The sequence below is a fragment of the Psittacula echo genome (assembly GCF_963264785.1).
Source record: "Psittacula echo genome assembly, chromosome: 14".
Taxonomy (NCBI): domain Eukaryota; kingdom Metazoa; phylum Chordata; class Aves; order Psittaciformes; family Psittacidae; genus Psittacula; species Psittacula echo.
Window position 1 is genome coordinate 10,365,263 of NC_137750.1, and position 21,445 is coordinate 10,386,707.

The following is a 21,445-nucleotide window of genomic DNA, read 5'->3' on the forward strand; positions in this document are numbered from 1 at the left end:
GGGGATCCCAGTCTCTCAATACTACTGCCCTTTACAATGAGTGACAGAGAACGCCAGCAGCGTGGACAGCAGCTGCGTGATTACCCTGGGATCCCACAGCATCCCCGGTGATGGAGATACCGGCACTGATGCCATCCCAGCTGACTCTGGGGCGGTCCTGTTGGCTGTACCCCCTTTTACCTCCCGGACATGTCCTCCAGCCCCTTCCTGCAGCGATGGCTCAGAGGCCGCGGGCACTGCCAGCACAGAGCTGGAGCATCAGGATTGCGCACGGATCTCCTGGGATCAGAGAAGCCGGGGAAGGAAACCTGCAATAAGTGCAGAGCATTTATCCAGGCTTTAGGCTAAATCCTTCCCTCTAGGGTAACAGGCACTGCAAAGCCATTTCCTAAAGTCTTGTTATTCCTGCTCTGGCCAGGACTTCGCAGTTAGCAGCAGGGCTGGATTAGGGGAGGGGAGAAAGGAATCATTGCTGGGGCAATGCTGGGTGAGCTGAGTGGCAACCCAGGGCTTCATTCCAGCGATGGTCAGGGTGACAAGTCCAGCATCCCTGGGTGAGATAATGCAGCAGCCTGGAGGGGCTCTGGGAGGAGGATGGAGGAGGAACGCCCAGAGGCACACAATAGCCCATGGCCACATCGGTGGGAGCAAAAGTGGCAGATCCCTATCGTCATCTTCCACCAGCTCTGACGGAGGAGGAACAGAGCCAGGGCTGCTCTTCTGGGTGCCTTGGCTTTACCACACTGGCATCTTCAGCCTTATTTCACTCAAAATGCCGGGACTGCTCCGGACCTGGCCAGGTTGGTGTCTTGAGGGTTTGAAGAAGGGTCCTGGCATCACACCAGCACCAAGGGCTTGGGGCAGCTCCTTCCCAAAGCACTCCCAGAGGGAGCTCCTGGGGTCTTTTCCCGGGACCACCCCAGCAAATGGTGTTTGTCAGAAGGAGCTGACTTTGCAGGGGACACGTGAAGTCTCCATGCACCAGGGAAGGTGGGCTCAGCCCCGAGGGTTTGGATGTGGGGTTTCCGCCTTCGCCCCGGAGACAGTGGGGGAGTCAAGGGGGGGATTTGCCATCATCCGCATCCCACGCGCCGGGGAGCTGAAGGCTCGGGATTTTTTGCCTTCACCTCCCACTCGAGCATCGGGAGCCAAGTACATTTCTCATTGCACCCAGCGCAAGGGAGGAGGAGAGGCGATGTGGGAGGGCACAGTGGGAGCGGGAAAAGCCGTCGGCAGGCGGGAGCAGATCCCGCAGGAGCACGGCACATCCCGGGAGCCCGTCTTCACCCCTGCAGCCGCGCGAGTGGAGAACGGCTTGAGCAGGAGCTTCACCTCTTCCTATCATACAGAAGCTATGAGAGGAGCAGCTCAGACTCCACAGTGTCCCCTGTTGTAGGGACAGGTCTGTGGGGAGGAGGTGGAAAGTAGGAGGGATGTGATGCTCCAGTGGAGAGCGGTGAAGGATCAGAGAGAGAAGGGCTGATTTCTCCCATATGGATTACCCAGGCTCAGCCTTCCCACTGGCTGTGGGGACCACATCCTCTGTCCCCATCCCTGGGCCACCCTCTGGGATAGCGACCAAGGGCAGCTTGGGCTGGGCAGGGAGAGCAAATGCCACCCCAGCCATGAAGGCTGCCACCTCCCTCGGCACAGCACCTTGCACCAAAGGGTCACCAGATTCTCCATAGGGCTGTACAGGGCCTGCCAGTGCAATTCCCAGCCAGGATTTCCGAGCAATGGTGTCAACGCAGCATCTTTCTCCTTCTGGAGCAAGTCGCATCCTCACCCTGAGCCCTGGAGAGCCATAGTCATGGGAAACCATGGAAACGGGTGGCTGGCATGTGACAGCATGTGCCTGCACCCTGGGCCCTGGTTTATGTCCCATGTCTGTGGTAAGATGCTGAAGTTCAGGGCTGTTGGGGTTCGTTTGGGATTTTGGGGCAGCGGAACATCGCTGCTACATCACTCACATCCCCTGTTTGTGGTACGTGGGGATGGGGCTGGGCTCCTGCTGTCACAGGGCCAGGTGTGGAGTCCCCAAAGAGGGGACACCCAAGAGGGAGGCAAAACCTGGAAAAGGCCGGGGGATCTCTCGCTTTTCCAGCGTTTTCTGATGTTCTCAGATTTCTAAACAGAGCCTTGGGCCAAGACCCTTCGACTGCCAGTGCTGAGGAGCAAGGCGAAGGCACCAGAATTGACTAAAACACCAAGTGCGGAAGCTTCAAAGAGTCCTTTTCATTACACAGCAAGGAATAACTTCACCAATGCTCCAGCTGCGTTATCACCTGAGCCGTCAGATTTGCTATAGTTTGAGGTTTTCCCCTTTTGGAAGCACCAGCGCTGCACTGCAGTGTTGCTCTGGTTTTAAGCTGGGTCTAACTAAGAGCAGCTGCTTTTCCCCTGCATTTTAAGCTTGGCCGTGCCACCCTGTGTCCAGTGCGTGCTGGCCACCTGAGGACATCGTAGCTAATGCCTGAGCTCAGGCTCATGGCCAATGGACAGAAGACAAAGCCAAACTTCAAGCTGGCCACTGCAAATCTGATGCTCTGGAAGCTGGTGGTGCTGTCACTGAGGACCTGAATGATGTCCAACCTCCAGCCAGGTAGGGGTGGCTGATGTGCTTTCACACCATGGGTTTGGCAGCTCCCAGGTGAGCTGAGCTTTGTGTCCCTGAGCCGAGGGCTCCCAGTCTGCACCTGTATGAATCCAGTGGGACACCCACAGTGAGGGACCGGTGGGCAACGTCTCCTCCATCTCTCTCCAGATCTGCAGGAGCCGATGCGCTGACACTGCTGATCTGGCTGGTCTGGAGGAGAAACACAGCAAAAAGCAGTGACAGATCTGCAATGACAAAGCTCCAGCCCCCAAAGGGGCTCAGACCCCCAGCCCCTGCCTGCACCTCAGCCTGTCTGTCCGTGGAATGCTGAGCGCACCCGGCTGCTTCCCTTGTGTCTGATCCCCCTCTGGGGGATTGCCGGTTATTACAGGTCCCGCTGTGCTGCGGGTGTTACATGCGGCTCGTCAGGGAGCAGGGCATGGCATCTGGGTAAAGAGCAGCCCAAAAGGACGCACAGGAAGGCAGCGGGGAGCCTGGCGTGGAGGTGTTCCCGCGCTCCCCATCCCTGCCCAGGCACTCCAGAGCAAGAATCTGCTCCTTTCCCAAGTGCTTTAACTCTGGATCCCTTCACAGCTGGGTCCTGCCACGGGAAGGGGAGCAAATTCTTGTCAATGAATAAGTCCCTGTAGGACAGACCTTGATCTCTTTGGGGTGGCAGAGAGAAGCTGGGGGGGGGGGGGTGTGCTTTGGGGTCTCACCCGGCTCTTTGTGCAGCCCAAGAATAAGAAGCAAGTGAGGATCTGTCCTTCAAAACACAGAACACGGGAGCACAGGGAGAGCTGGGCGCAGGCAGCGCTTGGGATAACTTCAGCTCGCACTTTGGGCTCTGAATTTCCTCGGAGCTGTTTACAAGGGCTGAATAAAAACCTCCCACCCCCCCAGCACGGAGCTGATGTTGCCCAGAACATCCCCCTCATCCCTCCCTTTTGGGAAGGGAAAAAAAACCAGGGAAGGAGGGAGGAGTGGGAGAGAGGAGGAGAAAGGGAGAAAGTGAGCTCACGTTCACACGTTGGTAAAGAGGCTGGTCTTGCGATGCCTTTGAATATTGCACTTTTAGGCAGTTCCCCATCAGTCAGGCTCACGCATCCGAGCCGAGCTGAAGCCAACTCCAGCCATGGGCAGCACCAGGAGGGCTGAGATCTGATCGCACGCAGCAAACCCCGGGCTCTTCGGCTCAATTCCATCTCCAAACCCGGCGGCAGCAGCCGCGCTCGCACACACACACACACATTTACACATCCCCGCGTCGGCAGAGCCGCTGAGCAAACACCTTGTCTCTCCTCCCCAGGATATACCCGCTCGCACACATCTCCCTTGATCTCCTCCTGGCTTCCCGCAGGATCCTGCCGGCTGTTCTCCATGGAGAAAGTCCAGGGAGAAATGGAGATCGAGAGATGGGAAAGAAGTGAAGAGATTTCAGACGCAGAGAAAAAGGTGATTCAAGAGACATGGAGCAGAGTCTATGCAAACTGCGAGGACGTGGGGGTCTCCATACTCATCAGGTATTTAAAATCCAAGCCAACCAGGCAAAAAAAGGGAAGCAGCAAATCCAACTGCATCTCTTTATAGCTCAGGAAGAGGCAGAACAATATATAGAACCGGACTGGAATGAATGACAGCGAGTGGGGAGCTGGCTGGGTGTATTTGCTGCCTGGGAGCAGGGAGGGTTTCACAGCACTCCTCTGATTTCCACACCTTCGAGCCGGGTGGTGGCTGCGGGGGGAGCCTTGGCGGGGACTTTGGGGGAAGCTGCTGCCATCACAAAGGTCACCTTAGCCCGAGGATGGAGCTGGGGGGGGTGGAGGAGCGGGGTGGGGAGGAGAGCGGTGCTGGGGTGGGCTGGGGGCAGGTTGTGGTGTCCCCCCCCCCGTTAGCTGCGTGCGGATGGATGGCATCGGTACGTAGCAGCCTGGCGGGTGAAATAATGCGAGTTGGGAGCCAAGATCAAACCCAAAGCAGGTGTGACTCCCAGGGCACCATCTGTGCCTCCGGCGGCAGCGTTGGAGGGAAGGAGAGCGCTGGAGTTGGTGATGGAAGGGGGAATGTGGGGGGCACAGGAAAGAAAGGGGGGCACAGGACCCCGGGAGCGGGATGCTGAGCATCACCCGGCGGCGTGGGGCTGGGGCAGCTCATGAAACCAAGCAGGGGAGATGCTCTGGAGGTGGGGAGCAGAGGCAGGTTTCTTGTGTTGTCTGGGGGTGCGACCCTTGTCCAGGTACCCCGGGAAAGCGCCGAGGGGGAATCCCATGGGGTGCTGCGGATGCCGGGAGTTTGGTGTATCAGTGGGGTGCAGCACCCAGAGGCCGTTTCCCTTATTTAAGTGGGGAGAGGAGGATGGTGAGGGTGAGGAGAGGGGCAGGCGGGACGCCCACACTGACCTGTTGGCAAACAGCAAAGATGCTCTGCAGAGACAAAGCTCCCACCACCCATCCCAGGGACCAGAAAGCGGGGATCCCTCCTGGATCAGGATCCAGGAGCCTGGGTTGTGTCCTTCCCATTTCACTCCTGCAGCACGGGCTGAGGGCGCTGGGAGAACCCCTTGGATGGATGCGCTGTTTGTTAATCACCATCCGAAAGTTTTCCAGGAGGCTGAGAGCAAATGGGATCCCCGAGCCCATGGGATCTGCAGAGAGCAGGGGCTGGTTCCCCTCCAGGCTCGCTGCCAGCACTGCAATGGGACAAGACCCCTCTGCAGAGAATCCAAAATGACACTGAGTCCCCTCTCTGCCTCTCCTCGGGCATTCCTTGTCTCAGAGCTGGTTCACAGTGGTCCCCATGGCTCCTGCTCCATGTAGCCAACCGGGCTGGTCAGGAGCTGCAACACCAAACCCACCTGGGCTGGGTTTGAAGCTGCAGTTGGCAGAGGGCTGGGGGATGAGAAATTCCTCTTTTCCCCATCATAGAATCCCAGCCTGGTTTGGGTTGGAAGGGACCTTAAAGCTCCTCCAGCTCCAACCCCTGCCACGGGCAGGGACCCCTTCCACTGGAGCAGCTTGCTCCAAGCCCCTGTGTCCAACCTGGCCTTGAGCACTGCCAGGGATGGGGCAGCCCCAGCTTCCCCATGAGCTTCAGCACAGGCCTGGCCAGCATCTCCTGCCCAGCACCCAGGTGGAGCCATGGGCCCGTGGGGACCACGTGGCCGAGCTCTGGTCCCAACTCAAACTTTACCCATGGAAGTTTCTCCTCGAGGTTTTCCCCCTGGGTGGGATGCAGCACTGTGCTGAGGGGTTCCCCCATTGCTGTGCCACCAGGACACGACTGAGCTGGCTCCTAGGGTGAAACCCGGCTCCTTGGGAACTTTCCCATGCTTGTCCATGAGATGTGCCCTGGCACATCCCAGCTAAGCCCATCACCCACTCCCTCAGCCAGAGCCTCCCTGGGATGCTTCAAGTAAGGTCTGGACTTTCAGTGCACATCCCCAGGGATAGTGATGGAGTGTGGGAGAGCTCCCATCCCCTCCAGCATCCCCGGCTGGAGCAGCACATCTGCCTGCATCCCTGTGCCACGGCTCCCTCTGGCAGCAAACCCCATTCCCAAAGAGAGCCTCATGCTGCTGCCCGAGCCCTGCTCCCCCCGTCAGCTCCGACAGCTCAACCTGCGCTCCCCTGGGAAGCGTGTGCCTGGATAAAGCCGCCGTGGCCGGGGCTGGGAGCACCATCGGCTGCGTTTCCCAGCTGGCATCAGCCGCCGGGAGAAGTGGGTCATGCGTGGAGGCTGCCCCAGGCGGTGCGGGAGGGATGCAGCCGCTTCCCAAGACATGATTCAGCAGCTCCAGAGGTCGGGGCTGAGGAGCGGGTGGTGGGAGGCTGCTGGTGCCGTGCGAGGGATGCGATGGGTGCAATGGACGTGGAGGATGTGAGGGATGCGATGGATGTGATGGGTTCGATGGATGTGATCGATGTGATCAGTGTGAGCTGACCCAGCACCCTTTTGGGTGCACCTTCGCAAGGTGCCAGGAGCTCAGAGCCACCCCAGCCAGCCTTCACACTTTACTGGCACAGGGCTGGAGCTGCTCAGCAGCTTGCTGGGGAAACTGAGGCAGAAAGGGAGGTGCACATGGGTGGCCAAGGAGAGGGAAGAGGGGTGCACGGCGGTGGGACCTGTTTGGTGCTACCCCCATCTGCAGAGTGAGGCACACCAGTTAGCACCCGCATTTCTGTTGTTGGGGTTGTGACTGGGGAGTTGCCTGTGTCTGGTGGCAGAGGGTCCCTCCGTGCTTTCCTGCTCTGTCCCTTCTCTATCCATCCAGAGCTGCTGAGGGCAGGGAATGACTTTTTCCCATGTGGGAAGGGCAACACCTCTGGATTTAAAGGGTCAAAATGAACCTGGGGCCTGATCCATTGCCCTGAGGGTGAAGGCAGTGATGCCCACCCAAAGGCAGTGATGGGGAGGGCTGCAGTGCCCATCCAGCTCCCTCTGCTCCTCCTCCAGCCCCTGCCCAGGAGCTCCTCCTCCACCCCAGCCTTCCCATGCTTTGCAGATGGGGAAACTGAGGCACAGGTTTGGGCATTGTGTTCTCAGCCCTCATGGCAGTGCCTGGAGCCACAGCAAACCCCTGTGGTCCTGCCAGCAGCACGGCAGGGTCCTGGTCTCACAGAGCCTTTGGGGGCCCAGGGGACATACACACCCGTAATGGGCACTGCTGGCTGAGCAGCCACCGGATCATGGGAATCTGCTGCGTGCTTCCAACTGCCTCTAATTGACAATTTCCTCGGTGGGGGAGCTTCACGGCGGAGGAAGCGCAGGCTCCTCTCCACACTCATCCTCCTCCTCCTCCGGGGCTATGGGGCCTCTGCGTGCTCCATCTCACAGCCACTGCCTTAACCCTTGTGGGGCTGGAGCAGAAGCTGGAGCTGCACATCTGGAGCTGTGTGTATGGGCTGGGTGGCTCCTCACACAGGTCTCTGTGCATGCTGGCTCGTTGCTGTGCCTCAGTTTCCCCAGTTGGAATTTAGGGATCTGTCCTTTTTATAGGACCCCTCACGAGAGCTCGCAGCTGGGGAGCCCAGGGGTGTGAGAGGAGCTTTCAGCACCTCTGGCATCTGCACTGGTGCTCGTTGTGCAGCAAAGGAGCCCTTCATCACTCCCCAAGCATCCCCCTTGCTTTAACATGATTTATTGCATGGTTCAGCGGCGGCCTTGGCAGTGCTGGGGTCAGGGTAGGACTTGATGAGCTTAAAGGTCTCTTCCAGCCTGGTTGGTTCTGTGATTGCCAGCACCCCGTGCTCCAAGAGAGCACCCAGGCAGGGGAAGCATCAGCTCGGGATCCTCGCTCCATTCCAGACCCCACTCAACCCGGGCCTCCAGGCCTGAAGCCGCAGCCTGTCCCATGTCCCATCACACACATCCTCTCCCACACCCACACACACGTACCACAGGCACAGATGTGGGACCACAAAACTCCACTGATCCCATCAGGGGATAAAGCAGAGGGATGGTTTCTGTTCGCTCCTAAGCAAATCCACACCAAGTATGAACGCCGTGCCAAGGACAGGCAATGCAACCTGCCGCTGCGGGCTGGGCCACCTCTGCAGGGCTTCTCCATCACTGTTCCCTCCATCTCCGCTCCAGACCCATCAGTTTCCAAACTCCCCACGTTGTTACCTTCTCCTTCCCTCTGAGGAGGTGTAGGAGGGGAAGTGGAAAGGTTGCCAGGGCAGAATTAAGCCCTGGATTTCAACGGCCGCTCAGTCGGAGCTGATGCACCTGGATCCAGACAGCTTGCAGAGAGCTTTGCAATATAAAAGCACTCCTTGAACACCAGACGTTATTGTAAGGCTCAGGTGAGAATAGCAAAGAGCCTGAGCAATGAGTCTGGCCGTGCAGGAAACCCTGGGTTTCCCCAGCTGAACCTAAACCCATAGGTTCAATCCACCCAAAACTGGCATTTAAAGCAATGATTTGCAGCTTGCCCCAAAGCCAAAGTGCTCTGGGGATGTGTCCATAGGGAAGGGTCCGTTTGTGGATGCTAGCGGGCCAATTCCAGAGCAGAGCGGCTCAGGGAGGTGCCCCTGCTGCAGTACCTCGCTGTGAAAAGGGCTCAGTGAAAGCCTCCTGTGTTCAATGTCCCTGTCCCGGGGCTTGTCACACACTTGGAATCATTGGGGTCAAGCTGCAGAGATGTTCCTCCGGAGACAAGGAGCGACCGAGAGCAGCGGGGCTCTGCCCTGCTGAGCAGGACACGCAGCAGGAGCCCTTTCCAAAGCAGCAGCCCTCCTCCATGGGCAGTGAAGGGCTGAGGGGGATTCAATGAGCTCTGTGCAGGAGCAGCCCCTTTCCCTGCGCTGGGGTCTCTCTGACTGCAGGACCTGGAGCCAGCCCTTTCATGGCCGAGGGGCTGCGTGGGGATCCCTGCGGCACAACCCACACCCGGCACAGCCGCGGGGCTGCAGCAACTCTTGGGGTGACCCCAGAAGAGCTTTTCCCCTGTCACCTGTCCCAGGGCTGCTCTTGCACCTCTTGCAAAGGCTGAAAAGATCCCGCTCCACACCCCGAGAGCTGCAGGGACATCGCTGGGTGGGAGAGGAGGTGGCGGACGTCGTGTTCCCGGTTTCACCGGAATTCTGCTGGAGGGGGGACAGATCCCAGCGCAGGGACCACGTCCTTGTGGAGCTGGGTCACCCCTTCTCCAGCCAGCCAGGGGTTGTCTTCCACTCCAAAACCCCTGCCCTGTCCCTGGGGATGGGAAGCATAGAGTGGGGCTCCAGCAAGCTCCATCCTCGTCATGCCTTGGAGGCGAGAGTCACCTTTTAGCATCATTTCCTAATCCCCATCATCTGGTGGGAGGGGAGATGCTGGTGTCAAGGTGGAGGGGGCTGATGTGATGTCCCTGCCTGCTGCTTGCACCCAGTAGGCAGGGATGCAGGCAGGGACAGTGGTTTGGCAGCAGAGAGGGACAAGGTCACCAATGTGGAGGGGCTGAGGATGATGCTGTAGAGGAAGGCACTGAGTGAAGGGCCATAGGAAACTGGAGGTGGGAGGGAAAGCCACTTTGGTGCTGTTAATTCATTTATCTGGTGAAAGCTGTCCTAACCCCAGCCTAAAGGTTCATCAAAGCCAAGGGGCTTCGGGCTGAATCTACACATGTGGGAGGGGAAGACAACAGCGATGAGGACTTGGGGGTGTGAGCAGGACGTGAACCCAGGGGTTGCTTGCTCGTACCCAGATGTATTTAGCTGCATCTTTGCTGCTGGGACCTTCCCCACCCTCACTGGGGTGTCCTGGTCCCTGGGGCTCTGCAGTGGCCCGGGGTGTTAGAGATGTGCTGGAATCTGCTCCCAAGGCTCTGCAGCGGGACGTAGGCTTCCCCTGGAGGAAGGCCATGGGAAGAGGAGAGCAACACCTCTTCTCCTCAGCTTTACCGGTTGAATTCAGCACCACTGCGTGGACCAGGAGCTTGGCCCTTTTGCCTCCAGCCCTCTCACTCTGGAGCTGCTGCCCAGCACCACCTCCACCCTCAGGAGCCCTCATGGAGAGGACACAAGCAGGCGCCATCCTCTTCCTCCACTCAGATTTGCCTTTCCCTGTCTTGCTGGGCAGTGGCAGTGACGTGGCTGAGACCTTTCCCACGTTGGGCTGGGGGCTGTGGGCACAGGCAGCACCCAGCACCCCTGGAACTGGGATGCTGCACTACAGGTGGCTGGGAGGAGCAGGGGGAAGCGAGTGACAGCCCTCAGCATAATAAATAGCAGCATCACACAGCACCTGCCTACCCATTATCAGCTGCTTTGTAGGCACCCGAGCAGAGAGGAGTTGAAGGAGAGGTTGGAAAAGGGACACAGAGAGACTCCAGGCTGCATCAGAGAGAGTTTCTCCCACATCAAGGGATGAGGTGAGAGAAAACATGAACGCATGGGCAGGGAAATCTAGCAAAAACAAGTGCACGAGTGGTGGCTGAGGCTCAGCTGCAGCCTCCCAGCACCTTGAGGGCTCACTGGTACTTTCCCCTGCAGTTTGCAAACAGGGTTAAGTGAAGCATCAAGGGTTTAGGGGCTCCAGAGGGGCCAAGGGAGCAGCACCCAGGTTTCATCCTTCCAGCTGGGAAAGAAGGAGGCAAAGGGCATCAAGGTTTCCTCTGTGTGTTATGGGAGAGGGAGGAAGATGAGGAGATGCAGAAGTGGTGCCTCTCCTGGGTAGAAACCAGGTTCCCAGTGACTGCAGTGGGTTTGCACTTTAATTATTTCCTTTGGCTCTGCTGTTGTGTCCTTAAAGTTGTTAAAAGGGCAAAAGGGAGAGGAAAAGCAAAGCTGACATCCTGTCCATGGGCTCCAGATGCAGCTCACAGAGCACAAATGAGCGGGCGCGGAATGGAAGCGCTTGAAAAGAAACTTAATGAGATTGGTATGCAGGCATCTGCTTCCTATCAATCATCATCTGGTGTGATATGAAATGGGAAATGTCATCTGTTTAATGACTCTGATGAAGAAAAAGAGCCCCAAACACACACACGCACTTCATGACCCAACAAAATTCCAGAGCCTGGGATGTTTGAACTCTCAGAAATGTTCTGTAGATGGAAAAACCCCAACTGACACCTCTCCCAGCTCACTATTGTTTGCCTTGTTTTATTTCTTCCCCCTCTTTTTCCTTTCCCTCTCCTTTCCTCTGGCTATATTTAATCTTTGTGTTAAATTAATCTTCTCTGTTTATTAACACGGAGCACTGAGCCAGCCTCCTTCCCTTTTGGTTCCACAACTCAAGCATTTGCTCCAGGCCAGCTCTTCCTGCAGGAGTTTTCCTCTCTCCACCCCTGCAGAAGGAGAAGGTGCAGGTCTCCAGCCAGCCACAGATTCACTTTTCAGCTCAAAGCAGAGATGCTTTGGGCTCCTCTGTTTCAGTTCTCCATCACTGAAGAGGAGGATTGAGCACAGGAGCAGGGAGTTGCTGGGTGTGCGTCCGTCCACTCTTTCAGGTCCCTTAGGAAAGCTGTTTGTGCTCAGCTCCCATGGGAACATCATCTCCAGGGTCTGTGAAGTGGGGAAAGGTTGGAAACCAAATATTTGGATCCTTCACTGGCTTCACCCAGGTTGGGGGTTTTTGGTGGTTTAATGCTAGTGGAGCTGGATGGAAGGGGCATAGAGGTGGAGGTGATGCCAGGGGGGAGGCATGAAGCCTCATCTCCTGCTCCCAGAGGGCATCAGCCCTAGTGGCTTCTTTTGGTCCTTCTCTTGGTGGGATGATGCTGTGATCCCTGGGGATGCTGTGCTTGGTTCCTGCTTGCTGTACCCCTTCTGCTGAAAGAACCAGCAGTTTTTCCTCAGCTCATTCCCTGGCTCTTCACAATATCATGTCCCTGAGCTGAGATCAAACAGGGCTTTCCAGGGAGCTTCTGATGGTTTGGGATTTGGGATGCGTTGACCGCTGGCAGCCTCCATCCCCTGCTTGGGGTGGTCTGTGGGTAGCAGGTCCCCCTTCCAGCAGCACCCCCTGCTCCCAGTGCCCAGGGGATGCCAGCCAGAGCCGGAGGGTAATGGGAAAAGATCCAGTATCAGGGATGGCAAAGCCTTAGCTCTGACCTTGGTGGGGTGTTGGATGTCTGTAGCTGGAGGACGCTGATGTCAAGGGCTGGCTGGAGCTGCAGGATCGGGGCTGCAGCAGAGGTGGGAGGGATGGGACAGGGGAGAAGGATGCTGTGGCTGGATAGAAAAGATGGTGCCATTAAAACAGGAACATTTGTCCTTCTCTTGGGAACCGCTCAGGGCAGAAGCCATGAATCCTGGGAATGGCGCTACCTGCATGGCTGGGCTGGGAGACCCATATCCGTCCCCAGCCACCCCCCTGGCAGCCCTGGGCTGAAGGGGACAGACTGAGCATCTCTGGTGACAGGAGCCGGGCGCAGTCCGGCCTGGGGGGGATCTCTCCCAACAGGGACCAGATGTGACAGAAGGAGCTTTGCCGAGGGAAGGCTGGGCAATAACAGGAGTTTTGTCATGGGTCCCCTCCTGGTTTTAAAAGCAACACCTTGTCTCCCTCTTCCACCTTCCTGCCTTCCTCCCCCACCCTGTTCGCTGCCTTCACACCTCCAAAACCTATTTTGGGCCATCTGATGAATCCCAGATGCCTCGGGGAAGCAGCAGGAGCCGTGGTGCACTCCAGGCGCTGCTTCACGCCGCTTCCTTGGCAATGCCCCCAAGCTTTCACAAGCCAAGGGAGCGGGGGAAGGAAGGGAGGAAGGAAGGGAAAAGGAGGATAACACAGTGGTAAATGAGGCTGGTCCTCAACAGTGAGATGATTTGTGGAGTGGGGAAAAGAGTCCCACCTGGTCCTGGAGGGTGGTAGTGATGGTTGAGAATAGAGGTGGGATGGATTCACGTGGTTTGGGATGGTGCTTGTGGCAGGAGTTATGGCTTGGGAGAGGGGATGAGGGCATCCATCTGGATGATGGGGACAGCCCTGGGAGATGTCTGCCACCTCCTGAGCATCCTTCCCTGGTCCAGGTGATGGAGGAGGCAAGGAGACCCCTGCAGGGAGGGACCTGGGTGAAAGGGGAAGCAAACACTGACGTGGTTCTCTCCTGTGCAATCGGGGTGGAAATGGGTGGTTAATGTGAGACCAGCATCAGCCCTGGCTGCAGAGAGTGACCGGCTGCACTGCTGGGCTGCTGCCATCAGTGGCCCCAGCCCTGCACCCTGTCACCTTCTGGCCCAGGGAGCTCAGCTGCAGCCACAGCTTCACCTGCTCCAGCTGCATTTCATTGGGGTTGGTGTAATCCTGCAGCAAAAGGGGTGCTCAGCCCCTCAGAGGGGCTGCTGGGTGCTGTGGGACATCAGCTCCTGGCATAGGTGAATAGTGACATGAGCCACTGGTGGGGCTGATGTGTGAAAGGTGGGGGCACCCTGGGCAAGGGGGGTTGTTTTGAGTGGCAATGTGGGGATAAAGCCCATGGGACTGGGGAATAGGGGCTGGGAGAGGGTGGCTGGGGTAAAGAGAGGTGATCACGCTCCCTCCAGCTCTCTGAGGCAGGACATGGTGTTTTGATGTATGTGGGTATGAATACAGCATCTGCGCTCCTGGGTGGAGTCTCTGGGTACCAAGAGCTCAGTCTGGTTTGTAGATGAATATCCAGCTGTGATGCTTTTGCAGCAGATAAAGAAGGCTGGGGAGAAAGGCATTAACCTGCTGGGTTTAGGCAGCTGAATACCACAGCTCCAGAGGAATTCAGAGAGGAAAAGCAGCCCTGGCTGTGTTAGATGCAAGGGGGAGGTTTCCAGCATCTCCACCACTCCATGCTCTGCTTTAACCTCTCTGCCTGCTCTCACCCTCCTGATGGAATTTGATGTCTGTTCTTTCTTGCAGGTTTTTTGTCAACTTCCCCTCGGCCAAGCAGTACTTCAGCCAGTTCAAGCACATGGAGGACCCCTTGGAGATGGAGAGGAGCTTGCAACTGCGGAAGCATGCTCGGCGGGTCATGGGTGCCATTAACACTGTGGTGGAGAACCTCAATGACTCCGAAAAGGTCTCCTCTGTTCTGGCCCTGGTGGGCAAGGCCCATGCCCTCAAGCACAAAGTGGAGCCCATCTACTTTAAGGTAAAAGGAGCAAAAGCATATCTCTGGGATGCTTTAGGAATTAGGAAGAGGGCAGGAGAGAGGGAGCTGTGGTGCTGCCTGTCCTAGCCTGGAGGGGGTTGGCTGGTCCTGGGGGTTGCTCCCCATGCGGCTGAGGTGTCCCACTGCAATGCTGTCCCATGCAGATCGTCATTCCTAAGTGCAGCCAAGCTGGAGCATCAATATCTCCTGCTCATGGAAGCCTGCCTGCCTGTGTCCTGCCTGCAGCCCCTCCAGCATGGCTATGGCTGTATGGCCCCTTCTGCTAGAAGTGCATGGTAGAAGGGACTAAATAATTGGAGGTGCCTAAACTAAGGAGACGCTGGAGCCTGCAGCAGCACCCCATGGTGCTGGGGCTCAGCCTGCCCCCTGCCCCGGCAGGCTGGTTACCTGGAGTGTCAGGAGACCTCCCAGACATCAACCCCAGGGCATCGCTATACCCAGAGCTCAGCGACAGGATGAGACCCGCTGTTAGCCGCTCCCTGGCGAGCCGTTAACCCTTTGGTGCCTTCCAGAAACTGACCGGCGTCATGCTGGAGGTCATTGCTGAGGAGTACGCCAACGACTTCACCCCGGAGGCGCACGGTGCCTGGACCAAGATGAAGACCCTCATCTACACGCACGTGACGGCGGCGTACAAGGAGGTGGGCTGGGCGCAGTACCCCACCGCCACCCTGTGAGCGGCCCCCGGGCCAGGCGAGGGGCAGGGAGGGCTTCACTCACCCCAGGACTTCACTCTGGTCTCTGCTCAAGGTCTGTGCTCGGGCTGGGGAGCCCGCGAGGGCCGGCTCCGTTAGCTGCCAACTCACAATTGGATCTCCAGGGGGGTTAAAACCAATCTCAATAAGCCAAAATAAACCAGAACCACGAAGGGTGACGGGGGGTCAGGGTGAAGCGGTGGCAGGGGATGCAGAGCACAAAGGGAGAGCGTTTGGTTGCTGCCTCCATCTCACTGTCCTGGCCTGTCCATCACCACCTCCCACATCCTGCACCTCGCTTGCTCCACCTCAGAGCCCTTTGCCCAAGCAGCAGTGCTGTGCGGCCCCATTGCTGATGGACAACACGATCCTCGTTTTCCATGCACAGCCCCCAGGGAAACCTGGCTCCTTGCTTTTGGGGGTGTGATGCTTATGGGGAGCACCGGCTGGCACTGAAAACACTTTGCTTTGCACTTTCTCTGCTCAGCTGGCAGGGTGACAGGGCTGATGGCTGTGGCCAGAGCCGCCCCCGGTGTCCCATCACCTGCACCATGGACTGGCAGCAGCCCTCTCCTCTCCCTTCATCCATAGTCCCTCTCCTTGCTTGGCTGCTGCAAACCCTCCCGGGGCTGGATGGAGGAAGGGGGTAGGCAGGATGTGCTCCTCTGTCGTTAGAGAGTGAAGAAGGAAGAATCATGGAATGGTTTGTGTTGGAAGGGACCTTAAAGCTCATCCATTTCCAACCCCTGCCATGGGCAGGGACACCTTCCACTAGAGCAGCTTGCTCCAAGCCCCATCCAACCCAGCCTTGATGGGCTTGTGAGGCACACACTGCGCCATTGCCCTGGGAGCTGGGGTCTGTAGGTCTGGCCAGCAGCCAGCAGGAGGGTGGTGCAGGGATGAAGGGCTGGGGCAGCTCTGCCCTGCACGGTGACAAAGTGGGCTCAGGATGTGATCCGTGTGTCCTATGAAGTGGACGCGGCAGGAGGGGTTCCTGGATGTGAGGGGAGGTCCCTGCTCTGTTAAATCAGTCAAGAACTTGTTGCTTAGAGCGTGCTCCTGCCCTCTTGGTGAAACTGGGTTCCTTCAAATAAAGTGCCTGGTAGGAACCAGCCCTTGCAGGAGCCGTGTCCCTCCTCAGGGCTCCAGTGCCTGGCAAAGGCCTCTTTCCGTCCCCCCAAATTCAAGCTGTGGCTGCAGGGCTTGCGGTGCTCATTCTGCTCCAGCACCGGCTGTCCCTGGGGCTCTGGGTGAGCTCTCTTGGTTTCTGCCTCAGTTTCCCCTTCAGTTACAAAAAGGAGGAGGAGGAGGAGGCCCGGTGCCTCTTGCACATGTACTTGGATTAATAGGATGCCTGGCAAAGGGTTGGGGATGAGGCATCGGATGTGCTGGGAAGCTTTGGCATCCTCATCACCCAGCACTGCCCCAAAGGTCTCTGTTTCTGAAGCGCCAGCATTAAGGGCATTCTTCCCTATTGAAGTGGGAGGGGGGGGCTCCCTTCTGAGGTTGGCTCTGGCCTCACCACCACTGCCCTGGTATTTTGCTTCCAAACCAAGGGGCTCCTCTGCCCCCTGGCACTGCTGGGGGGGGGGGGGGGTCCCCGCTCCCAGAAAGCTCTTGATGGGGTTTTCCGCTTTGTTCCACCGGCTGTAACAGCAGGTTCCTGCTCAGCATCCCTGCTGGACCTCACCCTGCCCCTTCCGTCACTCATGCCCAGATGCTGTGGCAGCCCAGGGCCGCTGCTCAAGGCAGCAGAAGAGGTGTGCCTGGGGGGGGGAAACGTCACCTCCTGTTCCTGTGGGCTCACTCAGATACAGCCAGGAGCTTGTGCCATTGCCCAGTGCCCCAGCTGGGCAAAGAGGGGTTTGGGGAGGGCTCTAAACCTCTTGGCTGCATTCCCCAGGGCCCTGGGATCAGGGTTAGTCCCAGAACAGCCCCAGGATCCCACTAATGTCACAACAACCCCTCTCTGGCCTTGCTGTTCTTTCCTCCTGATGTCCCACAACAGAACAGGTGGAGAGGAGCGATGGAGCGTAGAGGGTTGGGTGAAATAACGGCTCAGAGCACCATTGTCCTTGGCAAGGTCCAGGGGTTTAGCAAAGGGACAGGCACAGGGTGCAAGTGATGCCGCTCTGCTGCTGTCGTTTAGAGTCAGCACCCCCAAAACTGAGCCCAGCAGCCTGAACCAGTGATGGTGCCAGAGCTGATGCCTCTGGCTCATGTCTGAGCATGGTTGGCAGAGGCATCCCTCAAACAGCAGCTGCTGCTGGAGTCAGGATTAGGCCTATGAGGATGTGAAAAGACCTGTTAGGTCACTGACCTTGCTCCAGTGCAGGGCTGGAGAGCGACTGCCTGGAGCAGGACTGTTGGGTTTGATGGCTTTGGGGTGCATCACGAGCTGCATTGATCCCTGCCAACACCTCTGGTCCAGCAGTGCATATTTTCAACGAGTTCCTGCTCCGTGGATGCTGGGCCAGGAATGTTTCTGTACAGGGGTGTCTCCCCTCAGACCAAGCTCCCATCTTGACCTTTGAGGTTAATATTCTCCAGGTGGGAATCTTGTTTTTGCAGTGCAAACCCTTCCTCTCCCTTCCCACAACCAAAACTGGGCTCGGTCGCCATCGGTAGAGGTGATTTTGGGGTGGCTGTGAAGTTCCCATGCTCATGCCCCATCTACCCGAGTGCCTTGGCTTTGGGGGAGCAGCAGTGAGGTCCCCCCCGCCTCACCTCGGAATGGGGCTTGGTCTCTTCTTGTGTTTCCAACCTGTTCCTTTGCACCCCTTAGAACAAACCAGGCCGTGACCTGGTGCAGCCGCGTCCGCGTGTGCTGGGCTTGGGGTTGTTTCTCGCAGGCACATCTTGCACAAGTAACTCCAGATGTGTGCAGCTGCTGTCCCTCGAGGAGCCCCCCCCAGCAGCAGCCACACTGCAGCCAGGCAAATACATGCAAACAAAAACATGTTTATTTTTACCAGCTCTGGAGGAAATGGGATGGAGCAGGGAGGGCAGCCAGGGCAGAGCTCGGGAGGGAGGAGATGGAGATAAAGCAAACTGCCCCTGTTGCTGCCCATGTGGAGGAGGCGTTGCTTAAATCAGAGGGAACTCATCTGGGAGAGATGAAAATGAGCAGAAAAAGGAAGAAACACCATTCCAGAGTGACAGGGCTGAGGAACGCCGTGCTGAGGAGCAGAAAGGGGGGCCGGGTCCTGGCTCTCTGGTGCACACGCGTGCACATGCCTGTAGAGCTGCTCCCTGTTACTGCCTGTCCTGTCACCCTCTGCACCCACTGCAGCCGGCTGGGGACCCCCTAACCCCAGCTCCTATTCACTGGGGCTCAGCACTTCACCTCCCGGTGTGCTCAGGCTCAGCTTTGCTCTCCTTGGTGGTGGCAGGATCCGGCCCCTGGCTCTGATGCCTCTGCATTAGCATCAGTGCTGGGCTGGGACCCAGGGCCTGGGTGGGAAAGTCTCTGTGGCCCCTGCAGCAGAAGAATGCTGGGGGGGGATTTGGGATCTTTGGGGCAGGGTCCCCCCCGAGCACCTCATCCTGGCTCTCTCTGGGGACACCACATCAACCAGCTTGTGTCCCCTCACCCTGCGGTCACCACTGTGTCTGGTCAGAGGGAGTTCAGTGCTGGAGGGAACAGGAATCATTGAACTAGGATGAGACATTGATCCCATCCACTACATGCCCCCTCCCTATGGCCAGCACTCATGGCAGGTATAGCTCCATGTACACCCAGCCAGCTAGAGGGACACCCCAGTGCCACCAGAGCCACTTGGACAAGGAACCCTAAAAGACCTTGTGCCACCACCCTCCATCCCCTCTTATGGTGAGACAAACCCCAGAGCCCCAGGCTCTCCCGGGGGAATCCTCCTGCATCTCTGCCAGTTTGCTCCAGTTTGCCCCAGTAACGGGGATCCCAGCATCTGTGGGGAGGTGCCCAGCGACTTCAGTGGGGACCAGACTTTGTGTGGCTGGACTCTGGTGCCAGAGCTCAGCCTTCCCTGCCCCTTGCCGTAGGGATGCTGCCCTGGTGCAGTGCTGGGTAGAAGGGAACCCCATGAGCTAACCTCGGACCGACTCACACACAGGGAGGGGTAAACCCGCCCGCTGGGCCTGCCCTCTTGGGCAGCCACTAACTGCTTCCCATAGCTGAAGTTGTCTCTAACTGTTGGTACGTCTTAACCAGTCCCACCGTGACCCACAGACGTGAGCCCGGCGTGGTCCCGTGTAACTCCGTGTCTTTCTGTGACCGCTGCGGGTACTGTTCGTGTGCGTGTTCCTCGGCGCTTCCGTGCTGGTTTCGTGTACGATGGGTGTAACTTGTTCTTCTTTTTGTAGGTTTTTAGTATGTTTGTAACCCGACAGAATGGCGTTATTAAACTGAAACTTGTATCTTCAGTGGATGAACCAACCAACCTCCTCCAGCTCTGCTTGGCTTCTTTCTGGCGGGGTCGGGGGGGGATGCTGGGGGAGATGTGGGGGCTGCCACACGGCTGTGTGGGTCTGTGGGTCGCACTGGGGGATGCTGGGGAGGGGGCTTTGTGGCTGGAAAGCAGCAGCAAAGGGAGGAGATGTGCCCTGATGTGCTCCTCACCTCTCTTCTGCACCAAGGGTGGTGGTAGAGGTGCCCGGAGGCATCTTACTGATGGGCTTAAGTGAGAAGAGGAAAGTCTTTGCTTGGCTTCCAGGTAGGCTGTGCAAACCTCTGAGGGCTCTCCCTGGATCGGGAGCTGTTCCCGTGCCTTTGCCAGCCCAGCCCCAAATGCAGGTACAGAGAATGAACTACATGGGACTGGCCAGCAGCTCTCCCTCACTGATGTCCTAAGGCTGGTTTGCAGCCTCCATGGCACGTGAATCCAAGCAGGCACCAAGATGAAAGCTCCTCTGGACATGAAACCTGCAGTGGTGATGGCCTCAGGATGCAGCAACTGCGACCACCAAGGACGTGAGACAGTTCCCAGTCTTTAAAAATAGCAGGCAGCTCCCTGAGCAGCGGGAGCCAAGTTTTCCATGGATCTGTCCCACGCGGCTCCCCCTGTTCCTCTCGCTGCGGCTGGGTCACGTTGCAGTGGGATGGGTCCCAGCACAGTTGGGTCATGTTGTGGTTTCCTTCCATGGATCTTTCCAGCTCCCTCCTTTGTAAAACGGGCCCATGATGTACTTGAGACCTCTGTCAGATTTGCTTGACGCTGGCCAACCTTTCCAAAGTTGTTGGCAGAGGACTTATGGACGGACAGACTGGCAGGCGCATGTTGTGGTCCCGTAAGCCCCATTTCTGTGGGATGCAAGGCTTGGAAAAGAAACCCAAGCAAGCCTTTTTATTGTGCTTTTCTCCACTGATGCCAAGTTACATCAGCGCAAGGGAAGGGGAAGCTCATCCCACCAGGGTGGGGGAAACCACCAGCATCTGGCCACGAGCGATCTGAAGTGGAACAATCCCAGTTTAGGACCCCGGTCTGAGGCTGGGGAGGGCTCAGTGGGGTCTGAGAGGGAGAAGGGCAGAGATTGGTGCGTTGGGGGCTGCCCATGGTCTTGAGGAGCCTGATGCTGGCTTGTCTCCTGTTGGGCTGAAGGCAACGACTGTGTTCTCCAGTCCTGCATGTGATGGAATAGCTCTTGCATGGGCAGGTACTTGGACTAGTCTGGAGCCCCCAAGCTATAGGGGAGCCTATTTCTTCCCCTACAGTTTAGCCAAACCCAACCTGCCGTGGCCATGGAGAAGGGGAGGGGGAATATCTGCCTGCTTCCATCTGTTCTCTCCTGATGTCTTTTTTTGGGGGGGACCTACTTGGTGCTATTAAAGCACCAAGTTCTCGGAGTCTCTTCACATCCTGTGCACTCTTCCAGGTGGAAGCAAGCAGCCAGCAAATCCTGCACGTTGCTGTGCTCCCCATGGAAAACACTGCCTGGGAAATCAGGAGCAATAGGAGTGGCCATTTCAGGAGTGGGGAGGTTGCAGTGGTGGCCTGGAGCTCTCAGACCTTTACACACTGGGCTGAGAATACCCAGAACCAGCAGTGGCTGGAGGAGCTGACGAGCTGGTTTGCCAATGGCTTTTGAAAAGGAGCTGGGAATTTCAGCATTACCTTGCAGGGAGAAAATATGGACATAGCCCTTCACTTAGTACTGGTATTTACCCCCACTTCCATCACTTTGGGCTGGCTGTGACCAAACTCTCTGGCTGCCCTGTGCCTGTGGTGGGCTAAAACCACTCGGTTCCCAAGTGTCCCATCCTGGGGATGCTGCTTTCCAGGAAGCAGCCCTCATCTAAGGGAGATGGCGGAGACCCAGCTTCCAGAAACCACCTTGGCTGCCCAGAGAAGCTGTGGCTGCCCCATCCCTGGCAGTGTTCAAGGCCAGGTTGGACACAGGGGCTTGGAGCAAGCTGCTCCAGTGGAAGGGGTCCCTGCCCGTGGCAGGGGTTGGAGCTGGATGAGCTTTAAGGTCCCTTCCAACGCAAGCCCCTCTGTGATTTTGTGAGTTACGGCTCCATGGCCCCGGTGCAGATGCTGGCTCAGAGGTGGCACATCTCCAGCCTGTGTCCATAACCCACCAGTGCCAGTGACAGCCAAAGGGAGA

General features: G+C 57.6%; 1 protein-coding gene across 1 annotated transcript; it reads left to right on the forward strand.

Annotated features, from left to right (window-relative positions):
* Positions 1-3,976: 3,976 nt before the first annotated feature.
* CYGB (cytoglobin) lies at positions 3,977-14,842 on the forward strand (the record flags this gene model as incomplete). The annotated part of the gene is made up of 3 exons (XM_080629534.1): positions 3,977-4,119; positions 13,913-14,144; positions 14,678-14,842. The coding sequence occupies 3 exons, from the start codon at positions 3,977-3,979 to the stop codon at positions 14,840-14,842; spliced, it is 540 nt and encodes a 179-aa protein (XP_080485660.1).
* Positions 14,843-21,445: the final 6,603 nt, after the last annotated feature.